Source organism: Montipora capricornis, chromosome 5, assembly GCF_036669925.1.
Source record: "Montipora capricornis isolate CH-2021 chromosome 5, ASM3666992v2, whole genome shotgun sequence".
Taxonomy (NCBI): domain Eukaryota; kingdom Metazoa; phylum Cnidaria; class Anthozoa; order Scleractinia; family Acroporidae; genus Montipora; species Montipora capricornis.
Window position 1 is genome coordinate 7,503,009 of NC_090887.1, and position 15,000 is coordinate 7,518,008.

Sequence of the window (15,000 nt, forward strand, 5' to 3'; positions counted from 1 at the left end):
TTTTTGCCAAGGGCAATTCTTGAAGCAATTAGTTGTCGGTCAAAAAACGGTTTGAACTAAGGGTGGTGAATGCTTTTTTCAAAGTAAGGCCATCCAATTAAAGGTTATAGCTCCGTTTCGGTTATTTGGCCCTGTTTGTTGGAGCTGTCGCGTGGGTTTTCTTACATAATAATCGACGGAAGTCGCTAATAAATACCTTATTTGATACGTAGTACAATCGGGTCCTTAAGTGTCAGAATTTAACTATCAGAAAGCACTTTTCTTATAGGTTCCACTGCTTTTCCTTTCAGGCCCGGAGATTCTCCATTGCTACGAGAAATAAATTTAAGCTTCGGGAAAACTTTTTTAACCAGTGTTTGCATCTGAGAAAACGAATTATAAAAGATGCCAACCTATGGAAATCTAAAATCTGGAGATTTTTTCCAGCTGGTTTCCTTACCCCTCCCCCAACCTACCCACTCCCCCTCCCCTCCTCTCTCCCCCTTAAAACGCACCCACCCATCCCCCAGTAGACAGAATATTCTGCCACCATTGTGAATTTGCGGGAAAACGGGGTACTTACGTCAATAATTTTTATTGGTTAATCGGAGATCCAATCAAACAATCGGTTATATGGCTATGATAGCTAAAGGAAGTCATTTTGTTTAGTTCTATTAAAACATGTTTGGAACTCAGAGATGAAGAAGTGCATTAAGAAACAATGAAACGAGTTCAAAAAAATCGAACTTTTTTAAAACTTGGGGATGCAATTTGAGTCTAGAATGGAGAAACGTCTGTAAAAGGTTCAGAGTCATTTTTATCGGGGAGATTTAATGACCCGTACAGGAAACCGAGAGATTCGTTCCGTATCCGGGAGACTCCCTGATAATCCGGGACAGTTAGCTCGTATGAATTATTACTAGTAGAATCGCTTACAACTTTGAAATATACTGGGTGCAGCCGTCTTAAATAATTCAGTTGTGTCGTTAATAACACTTATTAGTAACATTAATTGTCACAATTATTCAAGATGGTGGCGCCCGGGTAATTTGAAGCAAAAAAATAGCGATTATGAAATTCATTTATTTCCAGTGCAAACGCTTTTTTGCGGAAAAAAAATTTATATATGATGGTAAACAAAAGTACTTGTGATTTAAAGTAATTTCTTGGTAAGAGTGGAGGACGAAATAACGTTTGATAACTTGGTAATATTACAGGAAATTTCTTTAGAGGAAAACTTCTTTTGGTACAATTGTTCAGGTGATTATATTCTCGCATAATTTCTAACTTTTCAACACTAGGCGATGTGATCATAGTGTGGGTGCTAACTGAAAAGGGTACCTCACCAGGAAAAGATAAACACCTTTAAAAGATAATACAGTTTCAAAAGGGTGTAGTTCTAAGGGACACTTACTATAATAGGAGGAAGGATTTAAAGTCCAATTCACTTGTAAAAACCCACAAGTTAAACTAAGTGCAACGATGATTCGACTACAGTCGCTCAACTGGGCGAAAGCATGAAAGCATGAAAGCCAAGCTCACCCAGATGACACACTGTCCAAGTCCTTCTTCCCGTTGAGGCTTTCGCTCAAAAGTCTTAAACGTTTTAAAGCCAAAATCATTTAGTATTGTGCGTTGTAGACTCTTTATTTTGTTATTTTACAAAACAGAGACTAAAACAAATATATTACTTTAAAATAAATATTGAAATAAATAAATAAATATTGTAAAAAGTATTGACAGGAAAAACTAGAACAAGGCAAAAAAATGTAGAAGATCGAGTCATTGAAGGAAACATAAAAGAGCGATAGAGTCCATCCTAAGCGAACCACCACAAATAAACAAAATGCTATAAATCTACTAATGAAACTTGAGGTAAATAAAATCAAACAGCTAAATAAAGGCAAACTTCTGAGTAGTTACATGAGTTCGCCATTAACCTTGGAATTTCCTGATTTTTCGTTTAAATGAAATAAGGTTGCTGCTGGAATGAACATTGAAAGGTAAACTATTCCGCCAAAGTTCCACCATTTGTATTGAAATATGAAAATTTAAAATTGGACGCCTTTGCAAATTTTTTCCTTAGTTCAAACAGTGATAACCTTTTAAGAATGTGATGATCACTAATAATTAGTAATTTCGAAGTTCAGATAACCATTTAAACCTTGTGTAAAAAGTAACATCAGCCATAAAGCGTTGTTGTTGAAGAGATCTCAAAGTAGCTGCTTATGCGAATTAGCTCTCACGAAACCGTTGTTAACTACTTGCAGGGTTCATGGTCGGGCAAAACTCCTGCAAGTGAACCCACTAAAAAGAGACGATCTCTGCAAGCGCATTTGGACATACGACTGGTCATGGGATCACACTTAATACGAAGAAAGGCAACATCACAAGACGACAATGAGGAAGAATTAAGACCAACAAGACAAAAAGATGAAGTACGAGGAAAACACGAACAGCGAAATAACGATACCCCAGCTCGTAGCTGTCAGAGAAGTTAGTCTCAATGCAACATTGAGTAAAAGGCGCAGAACGGCCAAAGATGCAAACAACAAGTACAAGAGGTCGTGGACGCAGATGGGGAAGGGGAACCAACTGCCGAGGACATTTCCTACAGAACGTAAATATTGTTGAGGAGATAAAAGAGAAGTGCGTAAAATCCACGCGTTAATCGTAGAAAAGGAGACTATTTCCTTGTCGAAGATCTCCCGACATATGAAAGCTTTCTTTGCCGCAAACTAAGCCGAGTAGTTACAGTTAAAGGCGAAACACCCCTCGGAGTGAAATGAACAGCGAGAACTATCCATATCCGACAACAACAACTAAGGTAACCTATCCATTTTGAGAGGAGTTGTTCTATTAATTTCACGCAAGACAAAGAATATTAAAAAAAAGCAGCGGTGACAAACATTAAAGTATAAACAAGCGCACTGATTGAAATTATTTACATGACGTTTCCTATGCTTCGACATACATCCTCAGAAGTGACCGTTTACTACGAATTTAAACTTTTTAATATGTAACCTATTAAGTAACTATTTATTAACAATAATTGATTAATGAATTAACAATTAGTTAACAGTCACTTCTGAGGATGTATGTCAAAGGATACGAACGCCAAGTAAGTAATTTCAAACAATGCACGTGCATGTTTTTGTCACGCCGTTTGATGCATAGTTCTGGTTTCGATAAAGACGGCAATCAATAATGCCGTGCAAGCACAGTCACAATTCCCCTTTCCCTCTATCTGCAACCTCGTTCCCAGGGCTTCTCCCTCATTTGGGGGCGGGGCTTTTTTTTAACGCCCTGCCCCCCTCTGAGGGAGAAGCCCTGGAAACGAGGCTGTCTTCCTTAAAAAAATTATTATAATTATTATAATTAACATAATTAGTATAATTATAATTCAAATTATTATAATAAGTATAATTATTATTATTATTATTATTTTTAGAAACATAGTATTAGGTTAGTTTCGGGCGCAGACAATTTTTATTAGATTAAACCAGACCCTCCGTGAGAGTACACTGGGTTGCCTGTGGTTCGTGCACGGTCCCAGGCAACTTTTTTTCAAGTTGGGGGGTCATTAAGACCATTTAATTAAGGGGTCACCCAGAAGTCATACCAGCAGAGGCCCTTTGGCTCGCATGTCCTCACATGTTCGTACGACTAAAAAGATCCTTTTCTGAGGTAAAAAGCTGGCTACCGGCCTATTATTTGTCAAAAAGAAGAAATTCCTGTCCTCTTTGGAAAAAATAGACACGCAAAATTGCTTACGCGTGGTAGTGAATTAACACAGCGATTTATTCCATTTAAAATGTCAACTGAGCTGTGTGTTGTCTTCCAGGAGATTCAAGTTATCCTTGCGTAATATGTAGCTCTATCAGTACACGATGTTGTTTTGGTATTGTCTATCATTGTAGTGCCATGGTAGAAGTCTTGGGTAAATAGCCTGAGAAGACATGTGGTTACTAGCAAAGTATTGAACCCAGAAAAATTGAAGAAAATAAATGGGAAGTGAGAAACATTGGCTTTTGGGCTGACATGTTGATAATTGATTTTTGCTACGTTCAATTTTGGCTGCAGAAATAAATCGCAAAATCGAAAGTGACATGGCCGGAATTCAGCGGGCGCCATGATTAAGTTACCGCGGCATGTTTACTCGCCAAACAGTGAAGCGTCCGCGTCAAATGATGGCAAGATAGCCGGTTTTCGTAAGTTTCTTTTTCTGTCAAGTGTTATAAAGTTTGACAATAAATGAGCGAAGTCAAAACAAAGATCACAATCGCCCAAACCCTTTAGGTTGACCATTGTTTCTGCTAAGTCAAAAATTTACTGTCCAAGACGAGGTTATTTATCACCAGGTAATTCCGTCATTTTGGAAATAGCAGCTACTTTATTATTCATCGGCGTCACAATTTTTTGCTGATTTTGCGGCTCCTTTTGTTGAAACTCAAGCACGCTTCCAACAGACCTGCTTATTTTCGTGAACCTCTCCTGCTGACAGAGCAATACTAAAAATGTCCTCCCGTATCACATTTCAACCTTGAGCTCAAAAATTCAATACACATTATGATATTATAATTCACAAAGGCAGAAAATATCACAGAATCCTTTTCCAGCGAAACATTTTATTGAAACAAGCAACATAAAAGATGCACTAAAACGCCATTCGCGTTGCAATGACTTTCGAGGCCATTGCTGGTTAACGAGAATAACAAAATCACGAGGCAGAATGTATATTTATATTTAATTAAGTTAGCACAAGAGAAAGACACTAACCTCATTTTGACACGAAAATGCTTTACTATTGCCATAAAAACTATCCAGTTAAGCTCGCATATTATAAAACATGATGAATTCATAAAAGCCACCTTTTCCAGGGAACAATTTCTTGAAACAAACAACATAATTATTTGCTATTAGAGGCAAAAACCCCTTCCTATTTCATTGCGTGTGTGAAGAGAAAAAAACTCAGTTGTGTCAAATATGTGCAATATTACACCAAATTAAAAGTTCAGGATCAAACCGTTTCCATGAAGAACCTTTTCCTTGAATAATGAAGCACAAAATAAACGACAAGCTTTCTTTCAAATAATTCTTGACTGTCACATTTCCAATCATGTTTTTACTTAAGACTGTGCAGAGTTGATCACAGATCCACTTAAGGTGTTCGATTTGTTCTGTCTTTGTTGAACCCATAAGTTACCAGAGAATTTTCCATTTGGTTTCAGTGTTCTACATAACAGCACACTTGGTAAAATTAGAAATGTACCTCACTTTGATTTCAGCTGGATGCCGTCGACAGATTGTTGTCAAAGTCCATTACTCGTCGCTTGTGAGATTCCACCGCCTGTCTTGTTCAGTATCCAATTGACTTGCCATTATTGAACTTCATAAGGGTATATTTTGTTCAAAGAACCATTAAAACGCCATTCGCGTTGCATGACTTTCCACGCCATTGCCGGTTAAGTTTATCATTCTACTGTGTCCACCAGAGAAATCTGTGCATTTCCACTACCCTCTCAATCCTAAGAAAATACGAGCAGAAGCCTCTATGCACAAAGATACCACTTAGCAGGGAAGTGACAGACAAGAATTTTACCGACACGGATAAAAAAATAATACCGAACAAATGCCACCCAATTTCCGACTGGGATTGCCCTACGGCAACCCAGTAAAAATACAAAATGTACATAAATAATTAAAATAAAACTTAAATATGAAATATATCATTTATTGCAGTTAAAAGGCGTTCCGATATCGATGTGTGTACAGTGCAGGGACGAGTTGACTGTGGTTGGAGGAACTGCTGTTTGAGAGAGAATTTAGCAATAATTAGTTACCAGTCACTTCTGAGGATGTGTGTCGAAGCATACAAACGCCAAGTAAGTAATTTCAAGCAATGCGCTTGTTTGTTTGTCACGCTGTTTGCGTCTTAATTTGGATGCATAGTTCTGGTTTCGATAAAGACGGCAATCAATAATGCCGTGCAAGCATTAAGTCACGATTCCCCTCCCCCTCTATCTGCAACCTCGTTCCCAGGGCTTCTCCCTCATGTGGGGGAGGGGCGTTTTTTTATTGCCCCGCCCCCACATGAGGGAGAAGCCCTGGGAACGAGGTTGCAGATAGAGGGGGAGGGGAGGCGTGACTATGCTTGCACGGTTCGCCGAGGGACTGGGGCTGTGTGGGAGAGTGATTTCTGATTCAACGCTAGCGCTGGGCCCCCATGAGAGCCTGCTCGCAGGCTACATTATTGATTGCCGTCTTTATCGAAACCAGAACTATGCATCCAAATTAAGACGCAAGCGGCGTGACAAACAAACAAGTGCATTAATTAGCTTAAATATTATACTTATTTTAATTATTATTATATCAATTTTTATTAGAAACAGCATCAGGTGTTCTGATGTGCGTACAGTGCAGGGACGAGTTGACTGTGGTTGGAGGACGTGCTGCTGAACCCTGCTAAACCAGTGAAACTACATCATGGGAACTCACAGTTAATATGAGCAACTCTTTGTCAGCTTTTTAACTTGTGCGGCCAAGCAGAAGTGAATTACTTGGTTTATCTCTTTTTGCTGTCAACATGTTCATGGCAGGATCATTGACTCAACGGTAAGAATTTTCAAATGGGTTATACGTCAAGTTTAGCTTTTAACTTACTATTGTTCTGTTAATTAAAGGAGAAAAGTTTAAACTTCAGAAGAATTCACTTTTTTTCGTTTGGAGCTGACCATGTTTAATTTTGGAGTCTGCTTTTTGAAAACCTCAAGGTTAACTTAACCTTGTTATTGGGATTTTGATGTTGCCCCTGTCTCTTCCAACCTTAAACTAAATACATGTAGAAAAAGCATGTTAGTACTTGTAACTACTTAGAGTAACTTCTAATTACTGGAAATGTAATTGGCATAAAGGAGTTGTTTTCCCTATCCAGTTATGGTATTTCGACTGTATACTTAAGATTATTTTATCGTCAATCTCGAAAGAGGATTGAATTTTTTGGGTGGATAATTTGTGAAAGAGTGTAAAGAAAATATCGTCCGTGGCGTAGTATAATTCATTTTTCACTGCTTGAAAAGCTTTGTCATGCGTGCCAGTAATAATCCATTTTCCATTTTTAAGGAAGTGCATGACATCCCTAAAGTTGTGTTCCGTTGGGTTCCGTTGGGGGTCTCTCTCTCTCTCTCCACATGATTACTTTCACTGGTGTCTTGTTCCAAACTTCTTGTCTCCTGTTCCTTTTTAAAGCCTGCTAAACCAGTGAAGCAACATCGTGGGAAATCACAGTTAATTAACCTTGAGTTTCGGTTTTGACCTCAAGAAGGTAACTCATGTATTTGCCTTATAAAAGAACAAGTTGAAACTTCTGATGTATTCATGTCCTTATTGTTTGGAGCTGACCAATGTTTGGAAGTTTTAGAGAACACTTCCTGGGTACGTTAAGGTTAACTTAACCTCATTATTGGAATTTTGGTACCGCCTTGTCTCTTCCCACTCTGAAATAAGAACATGTAGAAAAATCATAAGGAAGAGGGGAAAAGCCTTTTTTCCCCATCTGGATATAGTATTTTCGACTCAGTGTAGAGGAGATATCGTTAACGTCACCTATTGTCATTGCTTAACCAGTGACGCAAGATCATAGGACTTCAAAATTTACATGAGCAACTCTCTACGAGCTTTTTGACTTGTGCGGACGAGCAGAACTGGCAGCATCAAGGCGGCAGTGAAGTACTTGGTTCATCTCTTGTTGCAGTAAACGCATTCATGGCAGGATTGACTCGAAATTAATTTAAGCCATGGGAAAAACTGTTTTAATGAATGTTTGCATCAGGAAAACGAATTATTAGAATCACTTACAACTTTACTGGGCGCAGCCGTCTTAAATAATTCAGTTATGTCGTTAATAACACTTAAGGTGATTCCTTAGTAATAGAAGATGTTGTAAGATTTTCCTTAAACTTTTCTCGATTATTCCCTACAATATGGTTACTCGAAATGTGCAATTAAATAAATAGGTCACCGAGCTCGTTCGCGAGATATAACTTCCTCAAGTTACTCATTTAATCATTGCGACTTCATCTATCAAGGACAAGTTTGTTCTGTCGGTTCAGGCTACGTTTTGCAGAACAGGAAGCACAGCTTTGACGTAATTCTTTAAATAACAAAACAGGTGAATTGTATTGCTCAAAAAGAATAATTTAACGTTTGTTTTGTGTGCACAGGCACACGTCTTGAAAAGGCACTTGATTACAAATATTCTTCGGGTGCGTGATCTCGAGGAGACAATTTTGTGTCCATGAGTGATGGAGCAACCTCGTTTAGGAAAGCAGACCAAGCTTGACCCCTCAACAACACTTCTCCCCGATAGCAAGGTTTCACTTTCACTGTTGGACTGAAATGTTCTTTAGCATCATCAAAGCTATCACTCGACTTTTTGTTTTGTGAGAGTCTGAAAGGTTTCTTGTTTTGCTCTTTACTGCTGTGCTCTGAAAACGGCCATTCTTCTTCTTTCTAGCGAAGTTTCCGGCAGGAAAGGTCGCCATTTTGAAATGTTTTTGGCCACGTTCGATATATCAATATTCACACATGGCTACGAGTCTATGGTTAAATTCAAACATCGTTTAGTTTAGAAATATCCGTTTAGACTTGTGACACAAAGAAAACAGAACTGAGCTGTGAAATTTGACCATAAAGCCTCTTTGCCATGCCTTAATACGAACGTGGCCTACGCTGTGTTATGCGCAGAACAGGAAGTGCAATACTAGGGAATCACCTTAATAACATTAGTCTAATTAATGTTACTAAATGTTAATATTAATTCTATTAATTGTCACAATTATCCAAGATGGTGGCTCGCCGGTCAATTTGAAGTCAAAAACAAGTGGACAAGCAGGAGTTAATTACTTGGTTCATCTCTTTTTGCTGTCAACATGTTTATGGCAGGATCATTGACTCAATGGTAAGAATTTTCAAACGGGTTATATGTCAAGTTTTGGCTTTTAACTTACGTGTTGTCCTGTAAAGGCCCGTGCACAATGCTCGCAACATTGTTGGGGCCAACATGTTGCGAGCGTTTGCACACCATGTTGTGTGTTGTGGCTTGTTGTTTCGACTTGTTGGAAGTTGTTGGATGAAGTTTGAAACTGGTCAAACTTCAGAGCCTAAGAAGAACCAGTTTAAACTTCAGGGGAATTAATTTTTTTTCGATTGGAGATGACAATGTTTAATTTTGGAGTCTGCTTTTTTTAAATCCTCAAGGTTAAGTTAACCTTGAATTTGGGATTTTAACGTCGCCCCTGTCTCTTCCAACCCTAAACTAAATACATGTAGAAAAATTATTATAAGGAAAAGCACATGTTAGTAACTACTGAAATATATAATCTTTTGCAGTGAAAAGGTGTTGTGATGTGCATAATAAAAAGAGTGCAAAAGAGAGCCCTACGAATCATCTTTGGTCCTGACTTGAGTTACGAGGACGCCCTCGCGCGTGCCGGGCTACTGTCTCTAGAGGCCAGACGCCACCTGGCGTGCGAGAAATTTGTGAAGGAAATTATGCACGCAAGCCAGCTTTACCCCCTAATTTCTAGCAGGGTGGTTTCGTCGCAAACTTCGTATTCGCTGAGGTCAGGACCATCATGCCATGTGTTACTTGGCCGAACTGACCGGTTCTCAGAATTCGTGTCAGTTAAATATGCGTCGCATATTAAGTGTGCGTAATTATGCGTATTCGATTTCTACTATATTGCTTATACTACATTTATGTCTTTATATTTATTTAACTACGCGTATATTTGTATGTTTGTGAGTGCATTGTCTGACCCTACCAGTAATTCAGAGAGATCTGCGATAATTTGGTGGAAATAAACAAATATTGTATTGTATAATTATAGTGTAGCTGGGACGAGTTGACTGTGGTTGGAGGAAGTGCTGTCGGCAGAGAGAATGTGCTTTTTGAAGCCTGTTAAACCAGTGAAGCTACATCATGGGGAAACGACAATTAAAATGAACAACTCTTTGCCAGCTTTTTAACTTGTGTTGGACAAGCAGAACATGAAGTACTTGGTTAATCTCTTTTTGCTGTCAACATGTTTATGGCAGGATCATTGACTAAACAGTAAGAATTTTCAAATGGGTTACATGTCTAGTTTCGCTTTTCACTTACGTATTTGTCTTAAAAGAATAGCTCCAAACTTCTCAAGAATTCATTTTCTTTCTCGCTTGGCGCTGACCATGTTTTGGAGTCCACTTTCTTTCCATGTTGTCTGAAATGCGCATACGCACTCCTTTAAGGTTTTGCAAAGGCAGCAAAGGCGTTCCATTGTTCGAGTTAGTGCTCAAAATTAGTCAACTTAGTTGAATTGAAATAATTATAATAATAATAGTAATAATTTATTCATATTTAAATTATCGTGAAAAGGAGAATCTTGAGGTTATTTATAATTTTTTGTCCTTTATTAAAAGATGATGTACGTACTAAGTCATTCTATTGTTTTTTGACTCTAACAAAAATAGAGTACTTAAGACAATTTACTCTTCCTGATTTCCTTTGTATTTATATACATGATTTGCTTGTGTAATTTTACTTTAACAATATGCAAAAAAAGAATTTTTGTGGGAGGCGAGCCCACCTCATGGTTATAATGTGTGCTTGACTCGGGGGAACATTGTGTTGTGTTCTTAGACAAGACACTTTAATTACTCTCACTGTGCCTAGCTTTCTCCACCCAAGTGGGTACCGGCAACAAATTTATTGTTGGAGGGTAGCCCTGCGATGGACTGGCATCCCATCCAGGGGGAAGTAGAAATACTCCAAGTCGCTTCATGCCATGGAAACTGGGATAAGCTCCGGCCTGATGGCCGCACTGCCTTCTGGCTCGTATGCAGAGACTTTACTTTTTGTAGCATTCTACTATAAGAGTGGAACTTATAAGGAGAGTGCTTTCTGATAGTTATCATCATCTGACACCTAAAGACACGATTGTAGTTTGTATCAATAAAGTATATTAGCGACTTCTGTATATTCTTCCATACAAAAGCCCATGCGACAGCTCGAACAAACAGGGTCAAATAACCAAAATAAAGCTATAACCTTTATTTGGACGACCCTACTTTAAAAAGAGCATTGACCATCCTTTAACGTGCTGTTTTTAGAAAGACAACTAATTGCATAAAGAAATTAACTGATTAGAGTGTAGTGTGAAGTGTTAAGTTTCTACCCCATATGAACCATGTGAGCATTAGCCCTACTAATGGAAATGGACCCACACAATGGTTAGATCACCACTGCTCTACCGACTGAGCTACAAGGTCAGACGGGAGCAGGCCGTGGAAACTGAAGATGTTAAAGTCACGGCAATGAACATGTACAAGGAAGGATTACATTTTTGCAAACGTTGCTTCACGGCCAACGTTTGCAAGAATGTAACTCTTCCTTGTACTTGTACATGTTCATTGCCGTGACTTTAACATCTTCAGTTCCCACGGCCTACTCCCATCTGACCTTGTAGCTCAGTCGGTATAGCAGCGGTGATCTAACCTGAAGTTCGTGGCTTCAATTCCCACCTTGGTCAGAGTTTTTCTCTGTCCTTGTGTGGGCCCATTTCCATTAGTAGGGCCAACGCTCATATGGGGTAGAAACTTAGCACTTCACATTACACTCTAATCAGTTAATTTCTTTATGCAATTAGTTGTCTTTCTAAAAACGGTACGTTTAAGGATGGTGAATGCTCTTTTCAAAGTAAGGTCGTCCAAATAAAGGTTATAACTTTATTTTGGTTATTTGACCCTGTTTGTTAGAGTTGTCGCGTGGGGTTTCGTAGGAAGAATATATAAAGTCGCTAATAAACACTTTATTGATACAAGCTACAATCGTGTTAGGTGTCAAACGAAGGTAACTATCAGAAAGCACTCTCTTTATAAGTCCCACTGCTAAAAAATAAAGCTGACAGTGGGAAAAACTGTTTTTAATGAGTGTTTGCATCAAGTAAAAAGAATGTGTCCAATAATACTCTTGGAATCATAGGCAGAAACCTGTCAGAGCTCAGGTTCAGTGGTGAGAGCACTCGCCTCTCACCATTATTGTGTTCCCAGACTCTGCGTCACATGTGGGTTGAGTTTGTTGGTTCTCTACTCTTCTCCGAGATGTTTTTTTCCGGTTACTCCAGTTTTACACTCTTCTCAAAAACCAACATTTGATTTTATTTGCATCAATTTGTTGATTTCAGTGTACTGTGTCCCCAATTAGTGCTCCAGCGTTAGAATGACTAGACACTTGAATAAAGTTCCTTTCTTTCTATTTTTTTTTTACTCCAGTAACATGTTGAAGATCGGTCAAGAGAAAACCTTGGGCCTATGCTCTGGAGAAGATGACAGGAAGTAAAGGAGGTGGATGTTTCAGCTATCACTGAGTATTTTAAACTCTTGTATGACTGGATGAAGAAACAAAGAAAGGAGATCGGTGATGCTCCACTGGGGTGAGACGAGTACCCCACCACAATGACTTCTACATGACTACAGACTGAACAAGTTAAGGCAGGTCCAACATCTGGGATTCCTTTCCTCATTCCAGTCATGTTTTACTTTAACGTGATGGTCTTAGCATTTCCATTTGCAGTGTTGGTTTGGTAAAAATGTTTTCAAAAGCAGTAATAGACTCAAGGGCAATGCTTAATGTGCATCCCTTGTTTGGTTTCTGTTGGGTAGGCATATGCGCATAAGGTGCTCGGTCTATAACCATGAAATTGAATTTTTTTGTGTGACTTGACCGAAAAATGGTTTTGGGGTTCCTTTTATTCCACAAACAACTTGTTATGCAGGGAAAAAAGAGGAAAATTCTACGACATCTTTTAGAAACTTAAGCCTTTTTTCCAGCGACTTTTTGTTTATCGATAACTCTATAGTGTAAATTCTCGATGTTGATCGATTCACATACTGAAGACTCTAAAACTTTTTATTTTGATCAGCAATATTTAAACTGCTTTTGCTCTCCTGAAATTTTTTTACATAGCCATGGATGGACCTGCCATTGTAAACGTCCATACAGATCGGACGCGAATATTTTATCCTGCTTGTGAAATGAATATGTTAAATTGAATGCAAAGTATTGTTATTTTAATCAGTAGAGATCTGTATCAAAAGTTAATGAATACTAATTAGCTGAGCAGGAGTTTGTATCAAAAGTTAATTCTACTGTTTAATAATAATATTCATCAACCCCAGTTGATTTGTATTGGGGTTTACAGTTGTGTACAATATGTGATGTGAATACTGTGCTGGGATTGGTTTGCACCCTAATGAATTATTAATGAATTTTACAACCACAATTACAGACTTTATCTAATATTGTTTGACACTGTGTGACCCCCCTTTTGAAAAATCCTGGCTACACCCCTGCATTGTGGTCCTGTGTATGGGCATCCTTCTTTAAATTTACAAATATTTGTGAATAACTTTTATTCTGTCTTGGATAAAAAAAAAAAGCTCTGCTTGATATCTGGTGGTTTTAACATTAATCTCTTAAACTATGATAATCATGCCCCTACAGAAGAATTCGTAAATACCTTAAGTTCCTTAAAATTATGGTGTATCAGTTCGGGGAAATACTTATAGTTCTACTCTTAGATCCTTAACAATTCTACAAAAGAGAGCCATATGTATTAATTACTACCTTGTCAAAACCAGATGAACACTCTGAGCCTCTCTGCAAAGCTCTGGAAATTTTAAAAGAAAAGGACATTGTTTTCTTTTACGTAGTTTTTATGTATCAGTATCATAACAACCCTCTTCCCTCATCTTTTGATAATTTCTTCAGGACAGTATCATCAATTTATCAATACAAAACCAGATTTGCTAAATCAAGTAATATTACATAAAAAATATCAAAACTAACTATGGTCAATTTAACATTTGCTTTGCAGCTGCCAAAATTTGGAATAATTTAAACATCTACCCCAAAAAGAATTCAACAAGGAAGTAAAGCTAAACATCTTGCAGACTTATGAATGTTCATCTGAGCCCGGTTGTTCAAAAGCAGATTAACTTAATCCAGGATTAGCGTATACTTTTATTTCAAGTTTTAACTTTTCGGTGAAAGTTTCTTTTGCTTATTTTTGTTTTTCAAGATTGACTTCTTCTAATGTAAGGTTTTGCCAAACATCAACAGCATTGAACAGCTCTTGGGAGTAGAGAAATAAACTTTTAGCGAGAAGCAGAAACGAAGCTAAATTTAATACTCTATTCTCTCCGGAACACCACTCTCAGAAATTACAAAGACGCACGTGTTTATTGAAAGTCAAGGAGCAATAGAGACGCCCCCTCTAAGCATGCAAGTGTCACGGATAGAAATGTAACACAACAATGTTCGAGGCACTACAAACTCCTTGGTTAATTTTTAATCTGGAATTAGCGTTAATCGGCTTTTGAACAAACCGGGCCCTGGTATTTAGTAATGTAGTACTTAGTATTGTAATTCATCTTTTTCTACTTGCATGCATTGAGTCTTTTGACTGCGGGTTTTCCTTTTTTACTGTTATTTGATTTTCTCATGATATTTTCTGTTCCTTAAAATTATCTTTTCAAGCTTTAATATAATTTTTTTTTAATTTGCTCTGAGTGAACTATTAACAAATTTTAGTATCAATTATTTTTTGTGATTGTAATATGTTTAAGGGCCCAAGGACGGATTTTTCGAGCGTTGCTAGGGAAGTGAAATGTTACTTCCGGTGACTAACGTCATCATATAGTGAGCTGACCAGAAAACCCACCCACAAGCAAAAATCACCGCACGAACTGTTGTTTCCATCCAAGATTTGTCCTCGCCCTTTCTCGCGCTCGTTCTCAGATCAACTGCGCATGCGTAAACGAACTGACTTCCGGTTTGAGAAAAAACCTAAATTTCCGTCGGTCTTTAAATTGAATTAATTTTTTTTCATATGGCACGTTTCACCTCCAAATACAGAATATAGGTAAGCATTGATTTTTTCAAATCATCTTTTTTGAAAATTTTATGGATATTTCAGTATT

At 37.9% G+C, this 15,000-nt stretch overlaps 1 protein-coding gene across 3 annotated transcripts in view; it reads left to right on the forward strand.

The window, feature by feature from the left end:
• LOC138049319 (uncharacterized) overlaps nucleotides 1-10,087 on the forward strand; it is a 13,675-nt gene extending 3,588 nt beyond the window's left edge. For 2 of the 3 annotated variants that reach the window (XR_011132361.1, XM_068895546.1), the window contains 5 exons: nucleotides 2,250-2,806; nucleotides 5,722-5,864; nucleotides 6,366-6,594; nucleotides 8,825-8,938; nucleotides 9,870-10,087. Coding sequence is in view for 2 of the 3 variants with exons in the window: in XM_068895546.1 (XP_068751647.1) it covers nucleotides 2,250-2,480 (231 nt within the window). In the remaining variant the exon portion in view is untranslated. Of the gene's footprint in view, nucleotides 1-2,249; nucleotides 2,807-5,721; nucleotides 5,865-6,365; nucleotides 6,595-7,227; nucleotides 7,304-8,824; nucleotides 8,939-9,869 lie in introns of all 3 variants that reach the window. The other variant, XM_068895547.1, reaches the window with a different exon arrangement.
• The last annotated feature ends 4,913 nt before the right edge of the window (nucleotides 10,088-15,000 follow it).